The sequence below is a fragment of the Drosophila miranda genome, chromosome 2, assembly GCF_003369915.1.
Source record: "Drosophila miranda strain MSH22 chromosome 2, D.miranda_PacBio2.1, whole genome shotgun sequence".
Lineage (NCBI taxonomy): Eukaryota > Metazoa > Arthropoda > Insecta > Diptera > Drosophilidae > Drosophila > Drosophila miranda.
In genome coordinates this window covers 32,040,193-32,054,644 of record NC_046675.1, presented here as the reverse complement: position 1 = coordinate 32,054,644, position 14,452 = coordinate 32,040,193, and the positions used below count along the sequence as shown (strand labels likewise).

Here is a 14,452-nt window from a genome sequence, read left to right as displayed (position 1 = left end):
ACACATTCGAAATGAACGAATAAATGAGAATCGAAAGGGACGGGAGGGAAGGGAGGCCAGGGGAATGCCTGGAGGCGGGTTCGCAGAGCATTTTGAACATGTGATTTCTATAGAAGTAGGGAGAGACAGACGGAGAACAGATTGTTGAGGCATCTCAAGAGATAGATATGAGCATTCCATGTAGTGCAGGGTTTATTTGCATTCATGGTTTATGCATCCTGTGGTCTGCATTTGATTTGCATTTCAAAAGTCAATCCAACAATCTGCGGAGAAGGAGGGGTAGCTGGAGGCTTGCTGGTGGTTGTGGGGCAAACCACTTGCCTTTCATTGGGTTGAAGGAATTAAGAAGATCGTGATAGCCAATAGTTTTCTTCGAGCATAAACAAACACTAGAAAACTGCCAATATCTACTCGATAAAAATGCCTAAAATTATACTAAAAAAAAAGAAAGAAAATAAAACCACCTTAGACACACAAACACACAATCCAATCCAATCCCCACTTCTGCACAAGACACGTGTCTCTCGCTTTAAAGAACTTTTTACCATCTGCCGCTACATTTTCTGCTCAAAGAAGGAAGGAAGGGAAAGAATACCTTATACATACTATGTATCTACCGTGTATATCTATATCTATCTATAAAACGTCCATTTTGAAACTAAAAAGAATCTATACCGAACAAAACAGAAACAAGAACTACAAGCTCTTTAAATGATCTTAAAGCACACTTACACACAGAGACAGACAATGCACCCGATTAAAGATTAAAGATTAAAGACATTAACATTTAACATTAAAAGGCTACAAATGGATATAATTGAACCTCATAGGCTTAAAGCATTCAGATGGACATCAAGTGGGATTTAAGTGCGGGGGGAATATTGCATGCAGCACTCCATGGATTGAGGGAGCAGCTTTTATTTTTATATCACTCAAACAGACGAACAGACAGACACAGATACGATAGCCACTCGGAAAATATATACATAAACATAGTGAATGCATCGGCATATGTACATACATACATCCATATATACACTTGAATCGAGGATTACTTTAAAAATATAACAACAGCAAAAGCGAAATGCGTTTACGAGATACATATATACAACATACAAAATACTACCTATATATATACATACCTACATATATATACATATATTGATTCCATAATGTATAAAAATTGCCTCAAAGTGTTATTTGCTGTGTGAGTTCTCGTTCATGCGTTGGTTCGTTGGTTAATGATTGATTGATTGGTTGATTGATTAAACATACATAGATACTTCTCCTCTCTACTCAATGTGCGTGCGTTCGCCTCTCTAAATGTGTTTACTAACGTGCTAAAAAATCCTCGGCCGGATCGAGGTTAAGTCTTTAGAAAAAAAAACTCCAAACTGTCGAGGGACTCAAATTTCAAACAATAATTCCTTTATAGGTCCCATCCAGCATCCATCGTATAACCCGTACGTATATCTATAATATATTTCATTTGTATGGCACCACACTCTCACCCTCTCCGCCCCCCTACACCCCACACATCGACTAGAACGAAGAATACCAGAATTTTAGGCATTAAAATAAAATATACACCACAATTTAGACAAATTATAAGGATATACATACTATATAACGATTCATTCTCATTACATAAAAACACCATCAAATTCGATTTCAATTTTTGAAATTAATTCGCGTTCAATTTTTCTCGAAATAAAGCTAAAAACAATATAAAAACTAAAGGAAAGCCCTATTTAATTAAAGCTGTTAATTAACGTATAATTTGATAAACGTAATACAAATGATAATAATAATTATATATACAACATAAATGATTTTTAAAAACATAAGCTAAAATTACAACAACAACAAATTGATAATTGATACATGAGTAAAACGCAAGTTATAAGCTGTTAAAAAAAACAAAACAAAAGCAAAACAAAAAATTAAAAATAAAAACGAAAAACCATACAAATTGTATTGTAGAAATTATTTTAATTAATTAAAATAAAGCATTATTAATTATATATAATATACACACACGCGCGGACAATTGACTATTTATTCGTATAGAGTATAGAGTATAGAGTATGATATATGGTATGTAGAGGTATTTTGAACATTGATATAGGGATTATGGTAGTAGATTCCATTTAATAGTTGGCCAGCCAGAAGAACTGACGCACTTCCTCCTCGTTGGAGGGCCGGCAATGGGGCGGCGGTGTGATCAGGGAGTTCCGCAGCGCAGTCATGGCCATCATGTTGCGCTTCACGGCCTTCGATAGATCTATAATCCGCTCTGGATAGTGGACTCCAATCAGGCACTCGTACTTCACCTGCTGCTCCGCTGACAAGCGCCAGGGTTCGTGGCTGTAGACGGATATAAAATGACGATCAGAACTCCCTTAAAATTAATCAGCATACTCACATATACTCCTTCGGTAAATTCTTTAGCTCTGGCACATATCTCCTAATGTAAACCCCCTCCGGATCGAGTCGCTTGGCCAGTGCCACAGGACAGCTCACCAAAGAAGAGTCCAGCAGGCGCTCAAAGGCCGAGCTCGAGACCCACATCCAGTTGCCAGCACACACCGACCAATCGGCATCGAGGAGATACTTGAGAAAGTGCTTCAGGCCGGGCTCCCAGCTCTGCCAGAGCCCGCCGCGGGTGAGGAAGGTGGCCACCGTGTTGCGGAGCGTGTGATGCAGCCAGCCCTCGGCAAGGAGCTGCCGCATGGCACCATCGATGAGGGGGAAACCCGTCTGTCCCAAGCGCCAGCGCTGCAGGAGATTTTCATCGGGTTTTGCCCAAGGTATGGTCAGGCATATCTCATTGCCCTCCATGCGGTCGTAGTTGGGATTGTTCACGGACATCGTGTAGAAGTACTCCCGCCAGATAAGCTGTCCGGTGATGTGTGCGCCGCCCTCTATCTGAACGCCGCGGACACAGGCCGCCAGCTGGACATTCTCGAAGAGATCGTGCACGCTCCAGTAGAAGCGGCGCACCGAGAGACAGCCGAAACGCAGGTGGGCGCTCATCGACTTGGGCGCCTCCTGGATGTTGGGATTCGCCTGGTTGGGCAGATAGTAGCCCCGCTCGAAGGCGTTCCTCTCCACCTTCAAGCGCTCCTCGAGGAGCGCCAGGGCCTGGGTCTCGCCGCCGCGCCAATTGATCTTCGCCAGGAAGCCCATGTTGTCGCTGTAGATGTTGAAGTGCTCCGGATTGGGAACCTGATCGAAACAGCCCAGATGTTGCCTTAGTTCCGGCGCCAGTTGGATAAATGTGGCATCATTGATGTGGGCATCGATTGCGGGTCGCGGTGGCACTCCAATGATTTGCACAGTGTGCTGCAAAAAAAAAGGGTTTAACCACAAGGAATCTATAAAATAAAGGGAAATAATTACGAGAAACATCTGATAGGTCAGGGGAGGTATGCCACCGTTCGTCTCGATCACGAGGCGTGGATCCCACAGCGTGTGGGACACCTTCTCCACGTACTCGATGCCCAGCTCGCGGCACAGCAGCCTGGCGGACTCATCCCGTTCGTTCCAGATGGGCTCGCAGTCCAGTTCGGCGCAGATCTTGTGCAGACGCACTTGCTCGTGCAGCCGCCGGAAAATGAGCGTCGGTTCGCCCTCGAACACGAACAGCCGACCGCGTCCCTCGGTGGCCGATTGCAGTTGCTCGTCGAGGTCCTGCAGAGAGTCCAGCAGGAAGCGCATACGGTTGTAGCCCACGCTTTTGGTGCCTTGGAAGGGGAGAGAAATTGATTGATTTCGATATTTGCACGGCAGATCAGGGGTATTGCTCAGAAGAACAATACAAATTATATTATGTACTCCTTTCCTCACAACTTGCTTTTTTTTCTGCACTTCTCATAAATCTCGCAGCAATGCCATGCGTATGATCATTTTTCGTTGAGTGTGAACAGTAGCTTTTTGCATGTTCAATTGCTGTAATTAATTCTCACTCTCTTCTCACGCAAATGCTAGCGTAACGCTCCCCTCTTATCTGTAAAATTAGTAGCTTTTTCGCGCGCTCTCCCACTAAGCTGCAAGCCGCTTAAAAGTGCATTCTATTCCACAGCTGTGCTCTCTCGCTTCCTCTCTGTGTAGGGTTCTTAGCATTCTCATCACATCTCTCTCTCTCTCTCCCTCTCTCTATTTACTTTACCACTCTCCCATTGTACAAACCCTCGCCGCCGCAAATCGTATTAGAACGCACCGTTTGTTTTGCTCCGCCATGCAAAAGCGTTCGCACCTTCCCTACAGCCCTCCCCCCTTGAACTATCAAAAAAACTGCATTTGCTGAGCTTTCATACCGCCACAGAGTGGGTGGAAGACGCGAAAATAAAAATGTGATAACCGCAGTGCAAGACGGAATAACATCAAAAACGATATTAGATCACAGACAGAAAGAGCATGCAAATTGTAAACGAGATGAAAAATACTCTTATTATGATTTTTCCCGCTCTCACCTGCACTCTCGCCGTCGAATATGAATACGGGTATCAGGGGAATGCCTTGATCTTTCTCCTCGAGGGCAGCCAACAGGGCGGGATTGTCGTGCAGCCGAAGACCATGACGGAACCACAACACATTTGCACCACGGGGCACCATCTTGGGCAGCGATCTCTTGCGATCTCCTGGAAGTGGATTACTACGAGATGTTCTCTTGCAGAACTGTGCTTTGGATATGTTCTTCTCTAATATATTCAATAGAGGAATAGGTAAAAAGCGTTCTAGTGTTCCGTTAACGCGTGCGCTCGCACCGGTTGCTTATTGAAGAATGTGTCGACGGAGACGGAGATTCCAGCCAGGCAGCAGCTTAACTGTTGCTTGGATCCGAGTGAACCTTGCAATCGCTGCTGAATAGCGGCCAAGGTACAATAATACTGAGGTAAGGTGCTCCCACTCTTCCAGTGGCTTATTTTCTCGCTGCGAAGCAACCTTCCACTCCAGCACCGGGGTCAGTGTGAGCTCTCTGGTTGATGCCTCACCTTATTAACTTACTTTGCCCTCAAGCCGCGTCATCAGCCCACGGTTCGTTGCATTGTGAGCACTGCCCCGTGCCAACCCATAGAACAGCTACCAACCCGTTACCCCCCCTAGCTGTCTTTAACGCTCTCTCTCTCTCTATAATTCTCTATGTTAGTGGCTACGCAGTACACAATGCACACAACTGTTGCTCGGGGGAGGGAGTTTTTCTGTAACCTTGCGGAAGGGTATATGAGGTTTGTGCAGCAAAGGGATAAAGGATATAGAGATTATAGGATGACAGCAAAAACCTATCGGTTGGTTGTCAAAACAGCGCAGAAAACCACATCTTAGATCTAATTTTTGCTCAAATTATCACTTCCAATATTTTAAAATTATATTTATAGCATCATAAAGACTTATAAATTACCTAAATAATCGCTAATGAGATTGAAAACGTAAGGATCTTATCCTTCCTTCGCAATCAAGAACAAATTATGAGTAAAACCTTAAAAATGTACTACAGGGTATCCAGAGTATCTTTTAGGCAGTGCTCACCAGGCCCCATGGTTAAGTGTAATACATTGCTATGGTAAACCCAAACCCCAAACCCAAATCTACTGCCAGCTTTGCCTGATGACCCCCCCTCCTGGACCCCCTGCTGTGCACATGCATCACAAAAAACTTGGGCTTTGCATGTTGCCCAGGCAACGCCAGCAGCAGAAGCCGGGGCAGGGTTTGCAGCATGCAACGTGCGTAACGGGATGTCAATGGCAAAGCTCTGGACCGCACGTGTACTGGCGCACACACACACACACAACATAGGGGAAGGATGGAAGGGGGAACATACGTACATGCAACAGTCAAGCAAAGCCTTTCAGATGTTCCTGATAATGATGATGATGACGACGCGGTTGACGGAAGAGCAGGCGGCGGTGTCTGCCACAGGGAGCTGGAGTGCCGTGCCACTGGGAGCGGAACAGGACGAACAATAGTAGAGCAGGACTCGCACAAAACAATCTCCTTAGAACTGTGTTGGCTTTTATGAAACTAATTTGCTTTCATCGATTGGGAAAGGGACAAGAAATGGAATTAAATTGCCAGAGATTTACCCCATTATTGTTCATACGCCATGTGGGCCAACGGAGATGTATGGTTTCCTGTTGTGGCAATTGCAGCTGATGGCAGGGGTTTCCTTGGGGATAGTTTACATGGATACTCGTACTCCTGCTCCTGTGTCTCCTTGCACGATTTATCATCTGCCACTGACAGTGTTTTGCTCCTCGCCCCCAGCTCAGGTGCACTGAGGCTCCGCTGTCTAGCACTGCCTTCTTGTCTCATTCTTTCGCTCAACACGTCACCAAGGACTTGACGGGCATCCTTTGTGCAATCAGTGGAAGGAGCACACACATCCACCCTACTGGGGGGCAGGGGCACCTTCTGCTGTTCCGTTCTGTTCCTCCATTCGTGCTGATGCCTCGTTACATCAGAGGCAGAGGCAACAAATTGCAGATTGCAGCTTGCAGCTTGTTACGGGGAAGATTGCAAGGAAAATGAAAGGAATTCTCGTGTATATAATTCTCCAGTTGTGTATTGTCTTCTCCTCGTTGGAGTTCTATGAACCGAACAGCAGGGCAATAGTGTAACAGTTCATGTCGCAATAACCAACTACACTCTGACGCTCTGCCTCCCTTCAAAAGCGACTGCAAAACAATAAAATCTAGAAAACAATCCATCACAATTTTGTGTAGCGATTATGGGCATTGCTTTTTAGGGGGTTTCGCCTTTTTTTGTTGAGTGAATCATTCATGGAAATGTCACATTCAGAGGAGGGAGTGCTCTTTGAAGGGTGAACGAGCATGTGCACGTAACTGAACGAATCATCAACCATTGCATTGTTAACTTTCCAGATTGACAGAAATCTGACAAATGCCATAAATATACGAATTACGAATTTCATATGCGAAACAATAGAGAACTTTCCATGTTGGTAAAGAGATTATGCATGTACTTCTCTGGCAAACAGAAAGCTGCATAGATTTTCCTGGAATTTCACTTAATCACGTAAGTGTGTCCACAGAAAGTACGTAGCCGAAATGTAAGCCAAGGCTCTAAGGATCACCGGAAATTCATTGAGGAAACTTTATCTTCCCGAAACGCACTGTAAATATATCTATTACTCACTGGCATGAAAGATACAACTGGCTACATATATTATGCGTGGATACATACCATATGCCACTTGTGTTTTCTTTTTCCAGAGCCTCATCTGCCTCTCTTTTCTCTCTTTGTTTCCCACGATTGTTATTCTTTGACCCCTTTTGTGTGGATGTGTGTTTGTCCTGTGCTGGCAGGACTTTACTGACTTTACTAATACAAGTTAAACAATCAAACATGTCAATCATACGCACCATTGGACCCTTTGTATGCCACCAATACCAGCAGCAGCAACAGCACCAGAGCCACAGCCAGGGCCAGCGCCAGAGTCAGAGCCAGGCCCATGGAAAGCCATTTGTCTGGGCAATAATATTTAATGTAATTTTATGTGCATATGTATAGGTATATATATGTATATGTATGTGGGGTAGGTCCTGGCAGAGGACTTAACTACTCTATGGGGAAACTTTTGCCTGGCATTCAGATTTAATATGCAAAAGGGTTCCGTTCCGTTCCACCTTTTCAACTTAAGTGAGATTTATATTACTTTTCTTTTTTACCTGTTCGGGGGAATACCATCACACTTTTGTTACATATTTCACAATTTTATTGTCCTTTTTTTTATAAATTTAAAGTAATTTTTAAGCATCATTTGGGCTCTAATAAAGGAACAGAATAGTTTACATATTTTACAGCATATTAATCATTATTAAAACCAATTTCAGAGAATATTATGATCTTTCTATTGAGCTTGATTTCAGTATTCCCAGCGCTTGTCCTTGTCAACAAAATTCTATACAAATTTATTGATCTTTAAGGTCTTACTTTTCTAATATTTCCTCACAATTATTCTTAACACATCCTTCATATATGCTCCTTTTCTCTGGCTCCTGGCAAGGGTTTTCCTTGCAATAATAAAGAGAAATGGGATATTTCAATATTCAATACTTTTTAATCATAAATAATGAAGCCTCTATAGACCCTATCCCCATCTCTGCCCATATTCCTCTTTCCAGAGATTATAGAATATTTAATTTCAAATCCTTTTTGCTGCAGGGCATTCTCTAAAGTCGACTCGATGGACAGACACTTAAATATGGCGGCGGCCCGCTGGCTGCTTTGTTATTTTTATGCGAAATTGTTGTAATTGGGCTTTTCGTTTTTGTTTTTGCCACTGCGACTATTGTTTATTTTTAGTCAAAATGCCAGCCGCACGCACATACTAACGTACGAGTATGTACGTACGTAGTCCGTACCACATGTGGCAGTGACGGGTTGCGTGTCTGTCAACGTCTGAATGGGGCGTGTGTGTGTGTGTGTGTGGGAGGGAGATGGGGCTGTGGAGTATCTATGTGCGTGTGTGTGGCGGCTGTCAACAACAGGCGCCGCCTGTCAAGGCAAACAAGGAGAAGAAGAACCACCGCCGTATAGGCCATAAGCAGACTATGATCAAAAAGAAGGTGGGCCAATGCTAGACCTCCCAGAAAAGGCCTTACCTGCCTTTGCATACACCTTGGGGCCATGGCTAGGGCTGCCCGTCCTTCCAGGCATTGTTTGATTTACCTGCGGGTATCACGGACAGACGAGGCATTCAGGCGAAGAAAACTACGCCCACACCCACGCCCACGCCCACCCCCAGCCCTTAACCGCTGCCCCTTTCCACCCCGCCTGTGACTGGCTGACGTACAGTGAACCCTGGTTGACTGACGTCAATTGGTAAAGTTAACCGAATCGTATTAATTCCTTGCGTCGTTTTCAAATTGTAAATATTGTTTCATGTCTGATTGATTGCACCCAACAGACCCAGACCCAGGCCCAAACCCTCTCCTCTCTCTGTCTCGCTCTGGTCGTGTCCACCCTTTTTTTGGGGCATATATGCCGACAAATTAACTCGCATAAATATTTATGTAAAGCAAAAGGGACTGGACGGCTGTGGACCCTGAGTCCAGCCACCTTTGAAGTCAAGCCGGCAGGTGAATTGGCAGGACCTCCTCGCCCTGCAGCTGCAGGGGGGCCATGTTCCGCTTTATTGAACAGTTGTTCAGTGGGAGTGCAGTCCAATGGATTGCTGGACTAATTAAATGGGGGATTGGCGAGACGAGAGCAAACAAGCGAGCGCGTTCTTTGGCTAACTTCAGGGGGTCCCACCCACCCAATAACCCCATCAATAAGAGCCCGGAACAATGCCATTCATGGGGGGCTCAACTTTAAAAACTTTTCCAATATAGGAAGGAGGGAAGGCGGTGCTTGAGCCACGTTTATAACCCCATTTCACCTTGTGGCCCGCAAAGTATTAAGCCGCATTATCGCAACTGATGTCCAAGAGGTCCATTTGTCCAGGAGCTTAGGGTCACACCCTTTGGCGGAGAAGGAAATTGGCTAATATCCTTGATATATTCGCAGTCATAAATCCTTAACAGGGCTATTAATTCAGAGGGAGAGGGAGAGACCTCGGGGACCAAATGGAAGCCAGAGGAATCTGTCACAAGATAAAGTTTTTGGTTGCAGATTCGCCTTTTGGGGTAGAGAGAACGAATGATACGACGCTCCTCTCTGGGCGGAAAAAACAACAAACAGCGAACAAATATTAATCACTCTTAATGAATTTGATGTCAGGCATGAATATGATTATACAACTTTCTTCACCGGCAACGAGTGTGAGCGCGCTGACAGATAGCGAGCGGAATTCTCGCTGATTAAAAATGGCGCCAGGAGCGGCAGGATACGAGCAGGATCCAGAGGCAGAAAGCACCAGACACTCGACTACTTTCGGAGGCAGTTGCTCCCTGGGCATTCATAAAAGTAAATTATGTAAACGAAACTTTCTTTCTTTCTTTCAAAAGACTCGAGTCGACTCTTCTTTAGCTGTTTTGTTCATGGAGAAAAAAGGGCTTCCATTTTCATCAGGCTTCATTTCCATCTTCGTTCTACTTAGCATTCTCTCTCTTTCTCTCTCCATTCTCCCCCCATTTCAGAAGTTCAAATAATTGTTTTGAACTGAACTTAAAAGAACTGAACTAATTTTCATTCCTTTAGCCATTTTCCCAGCTCCTTTCGGACGTTCGTTCGTTGCCTGCAATTTGTGCGCCAGGTAGGAAATGGAATGGAAATTCAGGAAATGGCAAGGTGCAAATGAAGATTGGACAATGGACGGGGGAATGTTGTATTGCAACCCCCCTTCATGTTGCAACAAATTAGAAACGCAAATGAATTCCTTCCAGGAACATTAAAGCCCTAGGAAGACCCTTGTCCCCCACTCCCTGCCACATTCCCTTCTCCGGCTACTCCGACGACTTAAAGACAACTTAATCTTTGCGCTTAGATCTGGATTGAAAAATGGCTTGGATGCGGCGTTAAAAAGATTTGGTCGTCTTAAATGCTGTCGTTTATCTCGCACTTGGCTTAGAGGCGAACAGTATCTGTGTGCTCTGCTCTGCTCTCTCTATATGTGTGTGCGAGTACTCTATGGAGCAGTAATTCACACTTATACACCCATAAACATTCGCCCAGAGAGTGGGAGAGAGAGAACGTGTCTGAGTATGTGCTGCCCCGAAGCGCCGGCGGCGGCTTCTGTTTGCTGTAGCGTCACCTCCTCCTTTGCCCCATAAGCCAGAAACCAGAAACAGAGGCGCCTCAGGAGAAGGTTGGCACGGGGCAGAGGCAGCGGCAGCGGCAGCGGCGGGGCAGTGCTACCCCCCTAAATAGGAGGCAGGCACAAAGGGAGATCGGCATGTCAAAGGCACGTGCAATGCAATATAAACAATTTCCACACACACACTGAGAGATGCGTGTGTTGCGGCTCTGTTGGAACTAACCGGCGGCTTTTCATTTTTCCAACACGACACAGAGGCACAGGCCACTGCTGCCGCTTCTGGTCCTAGTCTCCTCCTCCGTGTGTGTGTGTGTGTGTGTGTGTGTGTGTGTGGCCATGTTCGCAATATTTTTCATCGTTTTTTCGTTCAATTTTCTCTGGCGTTTTTTCTTTTTTCTTTCCTGTTGTGTGTGTGTGTGTGTCGTTTCCCTTGCCGAAAGCCACCGCAGGGGGGACACAATGCCACTAACACACACTCACACACACACACACACACACACACACACAAAGACACGCAGGAGCACCGCTGCGTATACGTAATGTCAAAACTATCGATGGCGAATTTACACCACGTTGTGAACACATTTTTAACCTCCGCCTGCCACCCCCGACCCCTCCATGCAACGCCACCACCGTGTTGCCGCTACCGATGTTGTTGTCGCGTTAGTTGTTGCATCCGCGTAGAGGGGCTTATTTGTGGGAGTCCCCGCAATGTGCATACCCTGGTTGGGTAGGGGGATATTCGACTAGAGGTAGATTTGTTGCTGCTTGTGGTGGAATTGTTGGTTTTGGGAGCACATTAATTATTTTTGAAGGTTGGTTTTCGTCTATTTTTTGTTGGTGAATACAAGAGGCCATCCTGGCAGTCTAGCTGCTGTATGTGCGGTGCGTAGTGTGCCAAATGAGAGCCCAAACATTTAGCAATGAATGTTTCAAAAAGGTTTTTTTTTATGCAGGATTTCTTGAAGACTTCTTTAAAATTTCTGTTTCTTGGACTAAGTCAATATTTTCCAGGGTAAACATAGAGTCTTTCAATCGTTATACGTCTCAGAAAATTGCATTATTTTGTAGAAGACCTAAGACATATATTCGCATTTATTTATAAACTGTTTTCTAGGAAAATTCTGTGATGTTTTGCCAGGGAAAAGGGTTAGAAGGAAAAATTATAGAAAAGGTGTAGAAAAGGCGTAGACAAGCTATAGGATAAAGGTGTAGATATAGGATAAAGAAGTGTCATATTCATAATTATGTACCCCAAGAGCTGATTGATTGTTCATCTGCGTAACCCATATATTTTTGTATAGAAAAAGCTACCGAAAATGGAACTATTACTTCACACATTCCCTACAAATATTCAACTTTCTGTTTTCCAGGATATGGCCCTAGTCCTTCATATCGTTCACCCTGATTTCTTTCGCCCTGTTAGCCCATGGAGCAGAGGAAAGGGCGAGACCTCTTCCTTTTCTATCGCATATTTCACTACATTTTCATTTTAGCGCTTACACACACACACAAACACACACTCGTGGACACACATAAGCACTCTCACTCAAACACACACACATTCACATGCGCACACAAACACAATGGTCGCACTTCCTGTTTCCGCTTCCTGATGGCGTCAGCGACGGCGACGGCGATGGCGGTGACGGAGGGTCAAGGGGGAAATTTGCATAAATTTTCCGTACATTTCGCACAGAAGGCAAATTGCATTTTCAGCATAACACGTACTCCATTCTACTTATACCAGAGCACACACACACACGCGCAGTAGTTTTTCTCATCCCCCACGCCCCCCCCCCCCCCCCCTTAAAGGTAGGCTGTGTGGCCCGTGTACCGTGCCCTGGCATCATCCTTATTTGCAGCTCCATCCTTATCCTGTCGCTCCATTCGTCTGGGATCGTGTGTGTCTGTGTTAGTTTAAGGCATGCAAATGTTACGAAAATTGCTTTTCACTTTAACCCCTCCACGCCGCCCGTTTACATGTCTGTGAATGGGATTTCCCTCCCACCCACACAAGCACACGCACGCACACGCACACACAATGGAAAGACATCCTCGAAGGACACCTCCTCACACATTGACACACACCAAAAGTTAAGTCAAGTGTTTGCCATCAAGTTGTTACTGCTAAATTACCTTTTGTTGTAATTTTTTGGGAGACCCCCCCAAAAACCCAAATGCACAATGGACACAACGGAGTTTTTTTTTTGAGGCATTGAATTTTGAATAAATATTAAAATTCATGGCCCCACTATCGTGTAATATATTGCTCTTTCAGCTGAATATTATCTTGGATGCCCGCTGTTCTCTTTTTGTAACCTATACAAAAAAATGTGCATTCAAATTTCAATCAATTTCGCTTACAACTTGATATTCCGGGAAATCGGCGGGAATTTCACGGGTTTTGGCCACTGATAAAATATTATCGCATGCCAATGTCCGAATTGCATTTGGGTGTGCATAAAAAAACTTCGAAAAGCAGTCTGGAATTTCATTATTATTTAAAAAATATTTATTGCCTTTGTTTAATGAAATTATAGCATACTTTATTGGGCAGCCAGTGTTTACTTAAATTATAGCACACTTTTTGGGGCAGCCATTGAACGGTGCCATGTTAAAACTGTTTAGGAGGGTGTTAAGGGTATGAAAGGATGGGATTTTTGTGCACTATGTGTGCCATATAATATGGTATTCAATATCTACATTTCTTTTCTAATATTAAATGATTTTCTATGCTTTTCCTCAGTTTTTTTTTAGTCGAATATTCAATAGAATAATGATCCCTGTTCGTACCATTTGCATGCCTAAATTATGGCTCTGTGCTTCCACCGAATTTCCAAAATAAACTAAAACAAACTTTGGCGGTCGCTTTGAACCTACACAGCCAAAATTTCAGGCCACAACATGCCATTCTCGACCATTGTACCCTGGCCCCGAAACCCCTTAAATGATGTGTGTTTGGTCCAATTTGGGCCAAAAACCCCCTTTGCTACGGGTAACTGTCTGTTTTGCTCAGTTTTCCCTCAGCTTTCCCTCAGTTTTCCCTCAATTTTGTTCTGTTTTATTTGCACTTTACCATTTAAAAACTGATTTATGCTGGAGAAATTTGAGTAAAAACATTTAATTGCTTTGAACCTGTGCTCCTCTCCGAGTCTGTCTCGCCTCTCGGTAGAGTGTTTTGTGGTTTTGTTTTGCAATGCAATGTCCAAAAAGAAACAACAAGGAGACACAGAGAGAAAGAACTCAAATAATATTCTGCATACAAAATAACTTGGTTTCTCTAATGGCTGGAATTTTAAAATGCATGAGCTCTACTCGGGGGCACCCTTGCCATACTCCCACCATCCTTCGGTGGGTCCCGGGGAGCATGTTTGTGTGTGTGGCATGCTTTTGTGAACTGTTGAAGTTTATTTTGCCAGATTTTAATATGTATGAGTTGAAGATGAAGCATTTATGGCAACACAACGCAACACAGTGCCAGATAGAAGATACTCTTTTTTCTGTGTATGTGTTTGGCATATTTATGCGGGCACATCGACGTGGTCTGAGTCTGGTCTGCTGTCCTACCTCCTCCACTTTCCTAATAGCAACTTCCAGCCTCCGAAGTACGAGTATTTTCGGGCATGCTCAGCGATATTTCTGGCACTGGCAAGTGACTGACTAATGTAAGTTACGTGTATCCCTACATGTATCCTCGCCCACTCCTTCACGGCCTCATTCGGGCAC

General features: G+C 44.4%; 1 protein-coding gene across 1 annotated transcript; it reads right to left on the bottom strand.

Moving 5' to 3' along the window:
• Positions 1 to 1,974: 1,974 nt before the first annotated feature.
• Positions 1,975 to 4,800, bottom strand: LOC108157675 (cryptochrome-1). The gene is made up of 4 exons (XM_017289840.2): positions 4,476 to 4,800; positions 3,403 to 3,746; positions 2,426 to 3,345; positions 1,975 to 2,367 (listed from the first exon to the last, which is right to left on the bottom strand). The coding sequence occupies exons 1-4, from the start codon at positions 4,615 to 4,617 to the stop codon at positions 2,151 to 2,153; spliced, it is 1,623 nt and encodes a 540-aa protein (XP_017145329.1). The 5' UTR covers positions 4,618 to 4,800; the 3' UTR covers positions 1,975 to 2,150.
• Between the last annotated feature and the right edge of the window lie 9,652 nt (positions 4,801 to 14,452).